Genomic DNA, 14026 nt, shown 5'->3' with positions numbered 1-14026 from the left:
GTCCAAGACAAAAGTAACAGGCTACTCACATTCACCCACTCTCAGCCCTGGGCGACCCCCTCCTTCTTTATATCTGCAACAGGAGATGCCCAAGGACCCCGGCCCTGGCCCCCACTGCCATGTACACAGAGTGTACCTCTAGGGTCTGAATGCAGGGGTCTGTTTGAGTGGCTGCTGCCGGGGAAGGTCTGAGGGACCCAGAGCCAGAGGACCGTCCTCGTGGTGACGGCGTCCAGCCTGGTGACCAGCAGATGCCCCTCCTTTTCTTGCAGCCCCTTCAATGACCGGCCGATGTGCAGGATCTGCCATGAGGGCAGCAGCCAAGAGGACTTGCTCTCCCCCTGTGAATGCACGGGGACCTTGGGGACAATCCATCGGAGCTGCCTGGAACACTGGCTGTCATCCTCAAACACCAGCTACTGTGAACTCTGCCACTTCCGGTTTGCAGTCGAGCGCAAACCCAGGCCATTAGTGGAGGTCAGTAATTGGGGCACGTCCTGAAAACTTCACTCTAATGAGCAAATGATGTCTGCTTTTATGCCCGGATCGCAAACCGGGCGCAGCTCAGTGAAGCACAGCAGTAGCAGCGTGTGAAAGTGTGTGTGTGTGTGTGTGTGTGTGTGTGTGTATGCATGCATGTGTGTGAGAGAGACACAGAAGCAGCTCCCACGCTCACTCCGGAGCCAGCAGTAGAAAGGTGATCTCTGCGAGGAGACAGGAGAGGGCAAGTCAGTGTGAGGAGAGTGGGGAAGTTGACAGAGCTGCTCTCCCTTTTCCCATCCCTGTGAAGTGGAACAAACAGATCCATCACTCTCTTTATATAACATCTGCCCAGTTTGAAGCAACAGGTAAGTGGGCATTTGGGTTGCATAGCTCAAGAGGTCTCTGTGAAAAAAAAGAGGTGCAGAGGATAATGGATGCCAACTCAGCCTTCTGGGCTTTGAATAAGTTCCATGACCTTAGGTAAGTAATTTTACTTCTCGAAATTACTGTGAAACTTAAAACGAGGTAAGATTTCTAGAGCACTTATAATACCAAGTACATATCCAAGTGTTTGAATTTTAAAAAAAAAAATCCTGTAGGAAATTATACACAAGCTTCTTTCAGCTAATAGCCTAGCATTGGAATCTCTTTTCTTTAAAAGGCAGGCATTTCAACCCAGCCATTAAAATGGTAGGACACTCTTTCATATTTTAGGAGCTGCACATTTCTACTTTAGACCAAGGATCTAGTCCTATATTAGCTAGAAGCAGCAGAAAATATCATTAGGCTATTTTGTCCTCTCTCCTACCCTCAATTTCTACCAGTCAATTAAAAATTTGATATTAGCAACAATAAATATTCTAACATATTATGAGCCAGAGCTAATTGAAAGAGACCCAAGACCAAGATTATGGGCTTCTAATCCAGACCCACTGATAACCTCCCCCTTCTTTCAGCAGCTGACCTGGCAGAACTTTGGCATTAAACTAAAGCTAGAAATCAAGATGCCCTTCTTGGAGACTATTTAAAACAGGACGTTAGCGTCTCGGCCTTATAGCTCTGAAGAGCTCTCTTATACCTGGTCTCCTGTTTGACCTTGAAAATTTAATCAGGACCTATAAACTAGGGCCTGTTTTAGCCATGACTTACTTGCCAAATGGCATGAAATTTATTTGACTTGCCTCAGTACACCTCTGCTTTAAGACTCTGGATTGAGTGACCTCTTAATTTAACGGTCTTGCTGCTTGACATCCACTATCAGAAATTCCTATTTGCAGAGTGCCCATCAGGGATCTGGCCCCATGCCACAGCTCTAGGATTTACATTTCAGAATTTCTCTGCAGAGACAGGAGTGGGGGGTAGGTATAATTAAACGATAAACAAGGGGGGGAGGATGTCTCAAGCCCAAAGGCAAAAGTTAAAAAGAAGCCTATTTCACCTTTCCAGAAATTTCTGGAACTCCCCAAGCTGATATTGCACATTCTCCAGGGAAGCTATCTTCCCAGAATAAAAACAAAATGAAATTAAAAACAAACAAACAAAAAAAAACAACAACCATAACTCTGCTTTAAAAGGGCTACAGTCCAGTGGTCTTTACTGGTATCTCCCCAGTAAAGAAGACTCTTATTTTTGTTTGGTAAAAATCCCAGTGTGTGTTTGTGTGTCCATGTGTGTGCTCGCATGCACACATACCGGTTTTGCCCAGCTGACTCGCCTGTGTGGAATCACCCAGTGAACCCCTTCCATCTTGGAGAGGAAAACATGCACCCAGACACAGAGGTTCTTCAAAGCTGCTTATGCGAGGCCACAGACTCTGGGATCTTAGGCTGCTGTCATTACACAAGGAATCGTGGCAAATGACCTTGAGAATGTGTGAGGTGCTCTGTAAGATTTAGGGCCTTGCCTACAAAAACTTTACCCAAACGGTCACCGGTGGTGAAATTTTCATTGCACAAATGGAATGTGACATTTTTCAGAGTTAATGATGATTGAGCAAGTTGAAAGTGAAAGGCAAACCTTCTCAAGCCGGGGGAGGCTGGCCGTTTGATCATCCCATGGCGAAATGAACTTGCTGTTTGACCATAAGCAATAAAAAGAAGTTGTCTTTGGTTTCTCAGCGGGAGGACAAATGAGAACCAGGTGCAGGCAGATTTTTCAACAAATGACATTACTAATTGACTTTTCCACTCTTACCAAAGGGCAGGTTTATTCATACGGAGCTGTGCTTCATATTTTTATCTCAAGATAACCATTCATCTTTTTTGGAAAATCAGCAAAACCCGTCTATTTGGGTTAAGCATTGGGCGTATTGTTACTTTACTTCTCATTTGCACTCTTTCAGTTGCTTTAATCATTTTTGTATCTACCGGTTGGATCTGCCTTCTCATTAAAGCAAGAAAATTCTATAACATTGAATTTCAAAATCAATGTGATAATAACAGCTTCTTGTTTACTAGAGGAAGCGGTTGAAAAAGTCATTTATAAATGTTATTTGTCAGCACCCAGGTGTTAACATTGGTCAGAATCACCATCACGCCTCCAACTCCCACTGCTCAGGGAACTCCCCCAGTCCCTCATTCAGCATAGCCCTCATCCCCCTGATCACCACCGCCGTTTGGAAGACACTGCGCCATCCCTTGCTTTCCTACACTCTGTGCCGCCAGCAGCTGGATGTTCATTTTTCACAGATCAGAAACCCAGCATTTTTGTCTCCAAGTTTCTATTCACAAAGGCCAAATCAGTATTAGCACCTCCAACCTGGGCGTTATCTCCTCACTTAACCAGTGCCCAACGTGAGACACAGCTCAGTTTCTCAGAGCTGCTGTAGGGAGGGGAGGGTGAGCTAGGGGCTTCCCATGATATCCTTAGTCCCTATAAATACTTTTAAAAAAATACATTCTACACTTAAAAATGAGGACACCCTTCAATACAATCCTTTGATATGATCATCTTCTTGAGGTATAAATCTTAATAAGATGATTTTGTGTGTGCCTGTCTACTAACCTACCTACCTCCATGGGCAAACTAAATCTTTTAGTGTCCTCTGGTAAATTCATTGCCAGTTGTACATCCTAATTTTTTATTTTTTTTATTTTTATTTTTTTTGCTGCTAAGTAAGCCAGTATAATAACAAGAGCTAGTTTCAACCCAAGAGAGCTTCATTGTAATCATCTGGTTTACTCAAATGTGGGTGGATTTCCTCTAGTCCAGCGTCTGTAAATCTCTTAAGGTCTGTGTCAATCAGGCAAAGCTTGAAAGGGAAGCATTCACACTCTACATAGCAAAAAAGGAAGAGCAGATACAACACACATACATCTCACACCTCCTCGGGTAGCACTTCTCTCCTCTGAAGCTGGCGTCTTTTTCATTGATGATGGAAAATTTACCCAGTGGCAATTTGTCAGATAAATTATCCCCAAGAATAATGACCTGGTAGAATGCAGTAAATAGACAGCCACTAACCATAAACGGATTCGCTGAATGACCAGCCTGGGTGGTTTTATGGGCTCCTTCCTGCTCATTTTCAGTTTTCCTCATCTCTCTCTGCAAATTGAACTCTGATACCATTCTTTTACAACAAAGGGAAAAATACAGAAAACCAATAAAAATACCATGATGCGTTCCCCAAAATGTGTGCCTTGACTGCCGCCCACCGCTGTGATTGCGTGTGTGATGGAGCAGTTTGCCAAGGAAACCCATCTTATTATGTGCAAACAGCGTGCTTGCAACATGAGTTTCCACTGATGGGAGTATCTGGCACTGCGCTCTCCTAAGACATGTATCAGTAACACCCACCCTTGCCCGGGAGACTTATGAAGTAATAGATCAGCTCAGCACCCTCCTGATTAAAATGAAATAGCCAGGAAATGGTGCAAATCTGGGAGTGGGGAGGTGGAGAGCTTCCTAGGATCTGCTCTTCCTCTGATCACAGAGACATGGTGATTTTTCACAGAGGGAGCGATTAGGTTTCCGTATTCCTAGTTCCTTTACACAGACCCAGCTGATTGATAAGAATTGTAGGAGCAATTTAAAAGCTGTTCCCTACGACTCAGAGGTTTAGCTAAACTGAAACTGAGAATGTTTTCACACAGATCAGTTACTCAGAATAATGAGATGTAAAGCTAGAGAGAGGAGGATTAAAGCGTTTTTATCCTAAACTTTTTATTTTATATATATATATATGTACATATATATATGTATATATATGTATGTATTTAAGTCACTAGAGGAAAATGTTTCTAAAGTGTGCCCTGGATTCAGTGTAATCTCCAGCTACACAGCAGGAAGCCGAGTTGAACTGCTGTGGAGAAACCACTTTGTACCTTGGCATTTGCTATTTAATAGATTTAAGACTTCCCTCAAACCCTCTTAATAAGTACGTACAGGCTTAGGTGGCAACATCGTTTGGATCTTATTATAGTGGGTTTGGTTTGCTTTTGACTTTTAATATATCCATTTACGTAAAAACATGAGCTTTTGGTTTCAGAGCAGGCAAATTCCTCTCCGCAAACCCCTGTGGCATTGGGGTAATTAGGGAATGATACCACAGGGTACATAAAGGGATTCGAGGAGCTTCCCAGGCGTGCGTACCGCCTATTACACTCGTCAAAGGCAGGCTGGCAAGCTCCCCTCTTCACGCCAAACCGTGAGCGCAGCCTAGTAAGGAAGGGAGTGGGCCCATGACAGTCCAGAAGCACCTACTCATTAAGTCAACACCTGACTGGAGAACCTCCCTTCCCCCAACTACAAACTGTCTATCATACTTTGGACCTGTGGTTATAAATCTAAGAAAGCGACCATGGCCTTATGGTTCAAGCCAGACACGGCTGGACGAGGTCTTCCGGGAAACACACCAACGATACAGCTTCGAGCCACACAGCCCACAAGGAGATTCTGACCAAGCCTGGCTCCCGCTCACTTGCTGGCCCTCAGGCAGGTTTGGAGGGAAGGGCAGGGGGGCACAGCCCTGTGGGCACGCCAAGCAATGAGGAGAAAACACTCACTCCAGGACTCCACAGGAAACCTCTGGCCCAAGTTAGAAAAGTATGGTTGTGAGTAAGGCACAGGGGACCGAATCCAAAAGTTTCTGGCTCAGCTGGCCTCTGCCAAGCTTTTAGGAATCCAAGCACTATACAAACATGGCACCGTAGTCTTGGAGAGAAAAGCTCATATTAAACGTTCGGTAGATGAAGGCACAGGCTTACCATGGTTCTGTGAAGCCAGACTCCCTGGGTGAAAAAGTGAAGAAAGTCTCATGCACTGCTCTCGGCTTCTCCCTCCTACTCTGGGTCCTGTTGGAGGGACAAAATGGACGGCAGGGTCACCCCTGGCATCTGTGAAGCAGGGTGGGAGGGCTTTGGCTGAAACCACCAGGAGCTCCCACTTCTCACTCTCACTCCCAGTCTAACTGCCACCACCTGAGCTCAGGGGGGGGGGGGGGGGGGGGGAACAGTTTCCGCCCACTCTGCCCCTAGGCTGCCTAGTCCCTCCTAATTGGAGGCAGCTCTCTGACCTGCACCAGGTGAGGCTAAGTTCTCACAAAGCAGAGGAAGGGCTTGCGGCATTGAAAGACAAAAAGAGGGGGAGCATGTTGAGGAACCCTGTGTGTCATAAGTCATGGATAGCAGAACAGAGGCCCTCCCACTGAGTGAAATCTGGGCCGGTGACTTCACCAAGCAGGGCTTAACGTGCTAACTCTGGCCACTGGCCTGTAACTGTAGTATATCCTGCACGGGGCTGGCCGCCCACGGCCTGCAGTGAAAACTTGGACAAGTCACTTCTCTTTATGCGTTAGCTCCTCCCCAGCCAAGTAAAGCCAGGCTCACAAACTGGCTTGCTCACTCATGCACACAGGTGTGCTTTTTGCCTCAACACTTTAAAAAAAATTTTTTTAAGGATTTTTATCCATTTATATGAGAGAGAGTGCATGAGCAGGGGGAAGAGCAGGAGAAGCAGACTCCCCACTGAGCAGGGAGCCCAATGCAGGATTCCATCCCAGGATCCTGGGATCATGACCTAAGCCAAAGCCAGACGCTTAACCGACTGAGCCACCCAGGCACCTCAGCCCTTTTTTTCCCAAAAGAATTTGAATGCCTGTAGGTAGGATAAACACTCCCAGTTCACCCAGGCCTTGCCTCTTGCTTCCACCCATGCAGCGCTTTTCTCCTGCTTGCATTATCTGCCACCATTTACCTTTGAGATTACAAAATTGGGTGATTTCTCCCACCTGTCAGAATTTTCTGATACTACAAGCATTTTTTTTCTACCAGCATCTTTCAAGGTAGTATAGACTGAACCTAAAAATCTCCCTCCTATTGTTCCCACATCGTAAATGAGCTGAAATGCCTGAATCACAAATCAAAAATTCAGAATCACAAAGCAGATGAACCACGAAGAGAAGGCGCACCAACATGGACGGGGTTCCAGCACCTGGCACTTACAGCCCCCCTGTAGTGTTGGCCAGGCACTTTCTTAACCTCCGGTCAGGTCTCTGGACAGGCTGCCAGCCCGCACCTGGACCAGTGGCACCATCTTTGGGGCTGGCCAGGGGGATGACATCCCTGCTGACCGAAGTCCCAAGATCCTACACCCCGTAGTCATTCTGTCTTGAATTTTCTTCTTGGTTCTGGTGGCTAATTTGGTGGTTGCTTCGTTACTTAAAGCTTAGTTACAAAGAAGCTGTTTTAAGGTGTCTATTAAATTCACAGCTTGCTTCATTAAAAATCACTTCATTAAAAAAGCAAGCCAACCGAAGTGTTCCCATGTCCGTGCCAGATGGAAGGGAGCTCACTGCTTGGTGCCGGTGTTTTCAGGCCATCCACTGCTGGTACAGGCTTAATTTGGAGGGAAAATCCAGTTTCATGCATAAAAAGAATTACATGACCGGATTCCATTATTTTAAATTGTACTGATCCTTGCAGTGAACTGGGTTGAAAGACAAATGAGAATCAATGTTCTGAAGAGGACCTTTGGCAGTCCAGCAGCTGCTCCCTTCCACTGGCTCACTGAGGACACAAAGATGCAAAACGCCAGGAGTCATTTCAACCAACTTTTAAATTTTCATTCGCTATGTTAAAAGATATGAAGGAGGGGGCGCCTGGGTGGCTCAGTCAGTTAAGCATCTGACTCTTGATTTCAGCTTTGGTCATGATCTCTGGGTCGTGGGATCGAGCCCCACATCAGGCTCTGCACACAACACAATGTCTGCTTATTTGCTCTCCCTCCACTCCTCCCCCGTGCTTGCTCTCTCTCAAATAAATAAAATCTTTTAAAAAATAAAATAAAATAAAATAAAATAAAAATACAAAGGAGGATGAAGAATAATGTGTCAAACAGGTACGTCTCCACCACCTAGAATTAACAAACCGTAGCATTTTGTGAGTGACAGACCTTTGCAGGGACAGTGAAAAAATGGCTGTAGTCTTCACTAATTCACCCTCAGATGTTCTCAAATACAGGAGAAGATGGAACCGTGTTTTCCTTAAGCACATCCGGGCCAAGAGTAAGAAGAAGTAAACAAAATGAGATAATAATCCTGCAAGATCCCGGACCCTTTGCCCTAACTCCCAACGTAAGAACAACGGCTAGCACTGGCCACCAAGAGGTCCACTTCTTTGAAAGGCAGGCAATTAGAAGCTATTATGTGGGAGGTGGGTGTGGAGATAGTGGAGGTGAAACTGTCCCTGGGCGGCTGGCAGGAGAGCTCTGTAAAGGGGAGTCTGAGAGAGGAGCACTGCCATGTCACCGAATGACTAAAGCTGGTGATCATCTTTCCCTAAGTCCTGCCAAAACAACAAGGTGCAGTTAGCTCACAGCAACTGCCCTGTGCCGGTACGTGTCAGGTTGAAAAGAAGGGAGACATTGATTGCAGATTTCAGGTGCATCGCTACTGACACTGCTTAGGGCCCCCCCGCTGGGAGCTTCCGCCAGCCCTTCTCTTGCCTCTTCAGTTTTGTGTCAATAGCTGACACTTTTAACTCCAGGGAAAGAATACACATTATTAAACAAGTAACGGCGCGAAATATTGTGAGCAGTACATGATTATAGTTAAACGCTGCCTAATGAACAGTTGTATTCGAATCAGCAAAGCCGAGAGGTGTCTTCACTCAGGCAGCAGGAGATCAGTGGCTGTTCATTGGCAGAGTGATACGCTGTATGCCTGTTTGTAGGAGAAATTTTGCTTTTCAGAAGAGGCACAGATCCTGATGGGACACCCAAGTCCAGGGGCACTCACTAATTTCATTTTGAGTCTACCTATTTGTATTCTCAAAATTTCACATCCCAATGTGTTTTTCTTCTTGAGTTATTTACCCATTTCCAAGCAAAGGGGAACTATGGCGTGCTATACTGTTCATGTATCATCTGATTCCCATGTCTCTCTCCTCATACGGATAGTATCCTATTTTGTAGGTAAAGAAGCTGAGACTTTAAGATGGTAAATCACTCTTCAGAGATCTCAAGTACTTTCAGCCACAGGGCTAGTAGGTGGAGAAGGCAGAAGAATCCAGGTCTCCATGACCCCGTTAGTCCTTGGTGTCCCCACCATACCTGGCTTCTTCTGTCCTGACTTGAAAGTATTTCTTTTCTTTTCTTTTCTTTTTTCTTTTCTTTTCTTTTCTTTTCTTTTCTTTTCTTTTCTCTTTTCTTTTCTTTTCCTTTTCTTTTCTTTTCTCTTAAGATTTTATTTATTTATTTTTAAAGATTTTATTTATTTGACAGACAGAAATCATGAGTAGGCAGAGAGGCAGACAGAGAGAGAGAGGAGGAAGCAGGCTCCCCACTGATGTGGGAGAGAGAGAGCCCGATGCGGGGCTTGATCCCAGGACCCCAGGATCATGACCTGAGCCGAAGGCAGAGGCTTTAACCCACTGAACCACCCAGGTGCCCCTTAAGATTTTATTTATATCTTTGACAGAGAAAGAGGGAGAGAGAGAGAGTACAGCAGGGGGAGCGGCAGACAGAGAGGAGGGAGAAGCAGACTCTCCCCTGAGCAGGGAGCCCGATGCGGGGTGCTTGATCCCAGGACCCTGGGATCATGGCGTGAGCCAAAGGTAGACACTTAATTGACTGAGCCACCCACACGCCCCAAAAGTACTTCTTTTCACTTGCTTGTTGACATGGACACGCGCACACACGCACACACGGAGCTGAGGGCTTCTACACCTATAGCCAGCCTTCCTAAGAGACTAGATGTAGAGAAGATTAAAGCCCTGATCTCCTCTTGACCTTGAATTCCCCTATTAAACCAAAGCTGCTAAGGGGATGGGAGAATGAACGGGCAGAGCACAGGATTTCTAAGGCAGTGAACCTACTCTTAACAATGGTGGTTACATGTCATTTTGCATTTGTGCAAACCCATAAAATGTACAGTACTAAGAGCGAACCCTAACATAAACTCTGGACCTTGACTGGTCACTAATGATGTGTCAGTGTAAGTTCATTGACTCTGGGGGCGGGTGGGGGAAATATTGAGAATCGGGGAGCCTCTGCAGGTGTGCAGTCAGGGGGCATATGGGAACTCAATTTTGCTATGAACCTAAAATTGTTCTGAAAAATAAAGTCTATTTGGGTGGCTCTGTCGGTTAAGCGTCTGCCTTCAGCTCGGGTCTTGATCCCAGAGTCCTGGGATCGAACCCCATGTGGGTCTCCCTGCTCAGTGGAGAGTCTGCTTCTCCCTCTCCCTCTTCTTCTGCCCCTCCTCCCCCAGCTCATGCTCACTCGCTCTCATGCTCTCTCACACACGCTCTCTCTCAAATAAATAAATAATCTTTAAAAATTAAGTCTATTAAAAAAATACAAATACACACACAGACTTGAGCTGGGTCAGATTGAGAGTGGGATAGTGGAATGGCTTTGCTTCTCTGTGCCTCTCCCCCAACCCCCCAGTCCGAGGTGGTCCAAGCTCTTAGGTACAGCAGCCTATTTGGAGCTGGAGACATCGTTCTTCATTACCAAGGACTTCACACACCCTTTCTTTGTCTCTTCTTATCTGGTTACTCCCTCTCCACATCTGAGTCTCATTTACTGAGTCATTTGGTCCCCTATTTCTTCTGAGATTTTCCCCTCAGGGAAAGAAAGCCCCGTGAACACAATGGTATTAAGAGCCTTTTCCCGCCTTTCGTGAATGGCCCTGAAAGCTAATCTCTCACAATGCGGTTGTCGAGTTTGTGAGGAAAACTTCTTTAAAGACTGTCCCCTAGATCACTCACTTTGGTAAAACTGGTTTTGCAACACATGAAGGACAACGCTGGCCTTTCTCTTGAATTATTTGTATAATTGCCTCATTTCTTTGCTTCCCTTCCTTCCCTTTCATGACAGGTGCAGCAGATTTGGGGAAAGATAAGAAGGAGCCTATCGGGTCTGTGGGGCTTGGGTTCCTTCCTTCATTTTTCACTAACTGTGTATTTCTGTACCTTATCACCTGCCTGCCTGCGTGTTTTCGGAGAGGAGCCTGTGATATACCATCTGATAAAACTCTTCTTTGCAGTCCATTATTACAGAGTTAGAGGGACAGATTTGCACAGCAATGGACATGTGAGAGGAAAGTTAGGATTGTATGTGTATAATGCGAGGGCGAGAGAAAACTCATCTGAAGCTTTTAGTTTACTGAAAAATGGGTTTAATTCTTAGGTACACCATTTAGGAAAATGTATAAAAATCTGCTTGTGAAGATTGAGGTCAGATTAAAGGAAGAAAAGGAAATACTTTCTACTCATTACTTAATCATTGCTTCACCTCCAGCGATGCTGTTAGAAACAGGAGGTTGGAATAAATGGTGAGGTTCACAATCTTTTTGGGCTTGGAGGGAAAACGGCTAATATAGTATATATGAAATGCTGGCAAGTGGTTGCAGCGGGAACATTGTAAAATAGAATTTATAGGCATTTAAGGGCTTTTATCTGGGAAGAATCAGTAAAAGCAAAATTGGGAGATGAAGGGAAAATATCCACCATCCTAGAAAATAATGCCTCCTCTCCTATTTTCCTACGTCCAAAGCCTCGATCTTTGCATGAAAAGTGGGAGATGCAAGGAGAAAAGGCATGATAGACGGGAGGAATAAAATCACTCTAATGTTTTTCTAAACACTGACTTATTTAAAATCTACAACTCTAATGTTGAAACCCAGAATTCATCCATACACCAAAATAAACACATTTTCAGCTCTTTGGAAGGACATACCTGACAGATACAGACCTGAAAAATAACCCAATTAGATGAAGATGTGGCAAAGCAAAAGGATCACCGAACCAAAATTCACGCAGGATGGATTCTTTAGCAGAACCTACAAGACACTTCCAAGTTTTTTTTACCAATGGACTTTTCCAGTCTCAGATTTTACAAGCAGCTTTATTTGAGATTTAATTCATGTACATACAGTTCCCCCCACTTAAATCATACGGTTCAGTGACACTTAGCATATTCACAGAGTGTGTGACCATCATCACCGTCCCCTGTAGGACATTTTCATCACTGAAAAAGAAACCTCCTCCTTCAGCCTTCACTCCTGGGTCCTCCCCCTTGCTACCTCCAGCCCTGGGCAACCACTGATCTGTTTTATGTCTCTATGGATTTTCCTATAAATGGAACATTACAATAGTGGTCCTTTGTGATCGGCTCCCTTCACTCAGCGTTAACGTTTGCAAGGTCTAGTCTCAGATTTTGCAGAAAATATATCTTAATCTTCCTGGCTATCATTTTATGTATTCTTGGTCCCTTCCGAGTATCCTTAATATATAACTCCTACTAGTTATCACTGACTGAGTGCTTGCCCTGAGCCCCTGTTCTAGACACTTAAACGTCCTGTGTGTTCAACCGTCTCCATTTTAGGAAGCAGGGCACTGGTACAGAGATGTCAGTGGCTCTTTTTCCTCTTCAGGTGTTGCCCCTTCCCTATCACAGTTTATGAGCTGAAACCCTGGTCTTTTCTCCTCTTTTATTGTATGGAAATCATATGCACATCGATTTTTTTTATATCATCTGAATGCTTTCCATCTCTGCTCTGTATGAGTCCTTTTCTTCCTTTAAGCCCGTTAATTTAATTTGGTTGCTTTCGTGGCTCTGCTGCCCTGTAGCCATACAATTAATCTTTTAAATATCACATTTTGTGCCCTAGGTTATTTTTTTTAAAACCAGCATCTAAGGAGAAATTATGGATTCCCGGATACAGTCAAATCCTACTATTGACCCCATTCTTCAAGCTCAGAAAGTTGACTGGGACCAAGCGTTGTCTCAAGCCAATTTAAGGAAATGCTCTAGAACACTGTTTCTTCCCCCTCAGATCTGTTTGAGGAGCTGATAAAAGCTTGAACTCTCTCCCCTGAAATGTGCAGGCGTCCGGTGTTCAAATACAGTCTCCAAGGGCTCTCAGGTTTTCCAAAGCCCTGAAACTTAGTCAAGGACCCCTGATCTGGAAAGACAGTCATGTAGACAGCGAGGGAACATGTAGGTTTTTCATATGTGTCTCCTGCACCCTCACAATGTTTTGCACATGAGAAGTAAGGGAAATTTCTCAACACTCCGTGGCCCATCCCCTCTTCCCTGAGGAGTCGCGTTATAATTCTGTGGGTGCCACAGTCATGCATATGATTTGCCAGTCTTGAAGGGAGAGCTGGTGATTCAGGTATGCACATATATGGGACTGGGCTAGTTATTAACTCAGCTTCTCCTACGCTTGGCTTGGTCCTGCATGGGGACCTGTTAGGGACACATGTCTCTGGATCACTCAAGCTAAAAATGTCTGTGTGTCTCCCAACTGGAGTGGAGCTTTCCCACACACAGCCAACTGTGCTCATCCAGCCGGACTCTAGCTTGCCCTGCAATAAATGCCAGTCCTTGATGCCGTGACCCATGTCAGTTGAACTGTTGCCCTGCCCCTTCAGAGCGTCTTCCCCAAAGACAGCTCTGTGAGACTTGTAGCAACATGGTCCATAAACAGTGAACCGAATCAAGAGAAGCAATGCCAGTCAATACCACCATGGCATAGTTCTGCCTAGCATTTTGATATTCAGCGCCCTGTACCCAATGAAGGATATCCCAGAAAACCAGAGAAGCAAGAAAAGCAGAAAGAGAAAGAGGGAGACTCTCTAATCTAGGTGTGAGGGGGCTTGGGAAGGACATGTCTGAGATCTTGAAAATCATGGAAGGCTTAGACAGTGTGCACAAGGAGTGGGTAGCACCTTCCGAATGGCTTGCAGGCTGGGGGGCTACCTTTGAAATTTGGGGGCAGGGAGATTCCAACAAAAATAAAGAAGTATCAGCAAATACTCCAGTGCTGGGACTTAGGCCACTGCCTCAAGTGGAGCCTTGAGAGGTTCCAGAACCAGTCACTGCTGGGAGTTACATCATGTCTGCAAGGTCAGCTGGGCCATCCTGTCTATTCGGGATCCTTTTTGGCAACAAAACCCCGGACTCCAGGGATTGTGGATCTAAAAGTTCCTGTCTCCATGGTTTTTCCACCTAGCAGAAATCTATCCCTTTCTCAAAGTACCTCAAACCTTCTGGCTTACTTTGGGAGTAGGTGGCGCTGGGGAGACTCTCTTCTGTC

The 14026-nt window shown here is 45.3% G+C and overlaps 1 protein-coding gene across 1 annotated transcript in view; it reads left to right on the top strand.

Annotated features, from left to right (window-relative positions):
- MARCHF3 (membrane associated ring-CH-type finger 3) overlaps positions 1-14026 on the top strand; it is a 141588-nt gene that overhangs the window by 109235 nt on the left and 18327 nt on the right. Inside the window, exon 3 of the mRNA XM_032851953.1 lies at positions 273-477. Coding sequence (XP_032707844.1) covers positions 273-477 — 205 coding nt within the window. The remainder of the gene's footprint in view (positions 1-272; positions 478-14026) is intronic.

Source organism: Lontra canadensis, unplaced genomic scaffold (assembly GCF_010015895.1).
Source record: "Lontra canadensis isolate GAN:19392208 unplaced genomic scaffold, GSC_riverotter_1.0 scaffold5, whole genome shotgun sequence".
In the NCBI taxonomy this organism is placed as follows: Eukaryota; Metazoa; Chordata; class Mammalia; order Carnivora; family Mustelidae; genus Lontra; species Lontra canadensis.
This window is presented reverse-complemented; position numbering and strand designations above follow the sequence as displayed.